A 1447-nucleotide genomic window follows, 5' to 3' on the forward strand; every position below is an offset into this window, starting at 1 on the left:
AAAAGACAAAAAGCAAAAGGGCAGGTGGTCTTCCCGCTGAACCACATGCCTGCAGGGGTGGAGGCATCAAGCAGACCCTCAGCTGAGGGTATCAGAGCATTTTGACAGCACTGAGGACCACAAAACGGGGCCCAGATGACTTCTAGGGCCACCCTGACCCAGGTGGCACTTTGTGCTTGGCGGATCAGGTACCTGAGCAGCAGCGGCGAACGTCTCCGTGCCCTCGCAGGTAACCCCATGAGCGCAGCCTTGCAGGTGACGGCTTTCGGTCTCGCTCTTCTCTCAACCCTCTTCCTGCTCCTCGCCACGTGCACCGACTGCTGGATGGTGAACGCCGACGACAGCTTGGAGGTGAGCAGGGCAACCGCCTTCGAGGTGAGCAGCTGGGAGCAAGGTGGGTGCCCTGACATCCAGGTGCTTGGAAGGGAGACGTGGTGGGACAACCCCCCCGCTTTCTGCGCGAGTTAGAGGGTGAAAGGATTAGAGAGAGAGCGAAATGCTGAAGCAGAAAGAGGAGAGCAGCGTGTGGGTAGGAGTCACCAGGATGTGTCCAGCTGTGGTGGTGAGAGCCTGAAGATCAGCCTCGCTGGGCTGGGCTGGCCCGGGGCAACCAGGGTGCTCTTGCTTGAGCATCTTTCTCCTTCTTCCAGGTAAGTCACAAATGCCGGGGGCTTTGGAGGGAGTGTGTCACCAACATGCAGGACGGGGTCAGGACCTGTGACCAGTATGACTCCATCTTGGCTGATCACCCAGGTAAGCTGCCACGGCCTGGAGGTATTTTTTAAGTTCACAGCTGAGAGTTTTCCCTCTTCCCCTCTCAAGAAGACGATCCTCACTGCGAAGGGTTGACCTTCTTCAGTTAGCAAGGCAGGCCCAGGGCTTCTCTTGGTCTCCTGCCCCATCAGCATGGCCTGGAGAGCAGCCCAGAGGTCACCAAGCTGGAGACAGGCCATGAAGCTGTGCCACCTCACAGCAAAGGTGTTCTGGCACGTACTGCCCAGGTGCAGCTCCTGCCCCTCGTTGCCTGGTGGGACTTGCAACCCCACTGATGGTGCAGGCAGGGGTGAGGACCATCCCCAAGGACTTGTGTCCTCAGCTTGTGGACAGTCATGGCAGGGACACAGGCAGCAATCTGGGGTGAGGAGACCACTTCTTCTGACCGTTCCTTCCTGGTTTGGGGTTGCTGTTTTTTTCCTTGCCTGCCCAGTGAAGATCGTGGTGACACGGACCCTCCTGATCACAGCAGACCTCCTGGCTGGCCTGGCTTTGGCTACGTTGCTCCTTGGGCTCGACTGCATCAAGTTCCTCAGGGAAGATCCTCGAGTCAAACTGAAGATGTGCTACGGGGCCGGTGTCATCCTCGGCGTTGGGAGTGCGTGGTTGGGGGGGCCCAGGGGCAGGTGGACCTCGTGTCCCCCAGGGAGTGAGGGGGCTGCTGGCACCACCT

At 59.2% G+C, this 1447-nt stretch overlaps 1 protein-coding gene across 1 annotated transcript in view; it reads left to right on the top strand.

Moving 5' to 3' along the window:
- Positions 1–237: 237 nt before the first annotated feature.
- The window catches only part of LOC104272915 (claudin-16-like), a gene marked incomplete at its 3' end in the record, with an annotated part of 1444 nt that continues 234 nt past the window's right edge, over positions 238–1447 (top strand). Inside the window, exons 1-3 of the mRNA XM_009868033.1 lie at positions 238–351; positions 651–753; positions 1208–1372. Coding sequence (XP_009866335.1) covers positions 238–351; positions 651–753; positions 1208–1372 — 382 coding nt within the window. The remainder of the gene's footprint in view (positions 352–650; positions 754–1207; positions 1373–1447) is intronic.

This window comes from Apaloderma vittatum, unplaced genomic scaffold (genome assembly GCF_000703405.1).
Source record: "Apaloderma vittatum isolate BGI_N311 unplaced genomic scaffold, ASM70340v1 scaffold27044, whole genome shotgun sequence".
In the NCBI taxonomy this organism is placed as follows: domain Eukaryota; kingdom Metazoa; phylum Chordata; class Aves; order Trogoniformes; family Trogonidae; genus Apaloderma; species Apaloderma vittatum.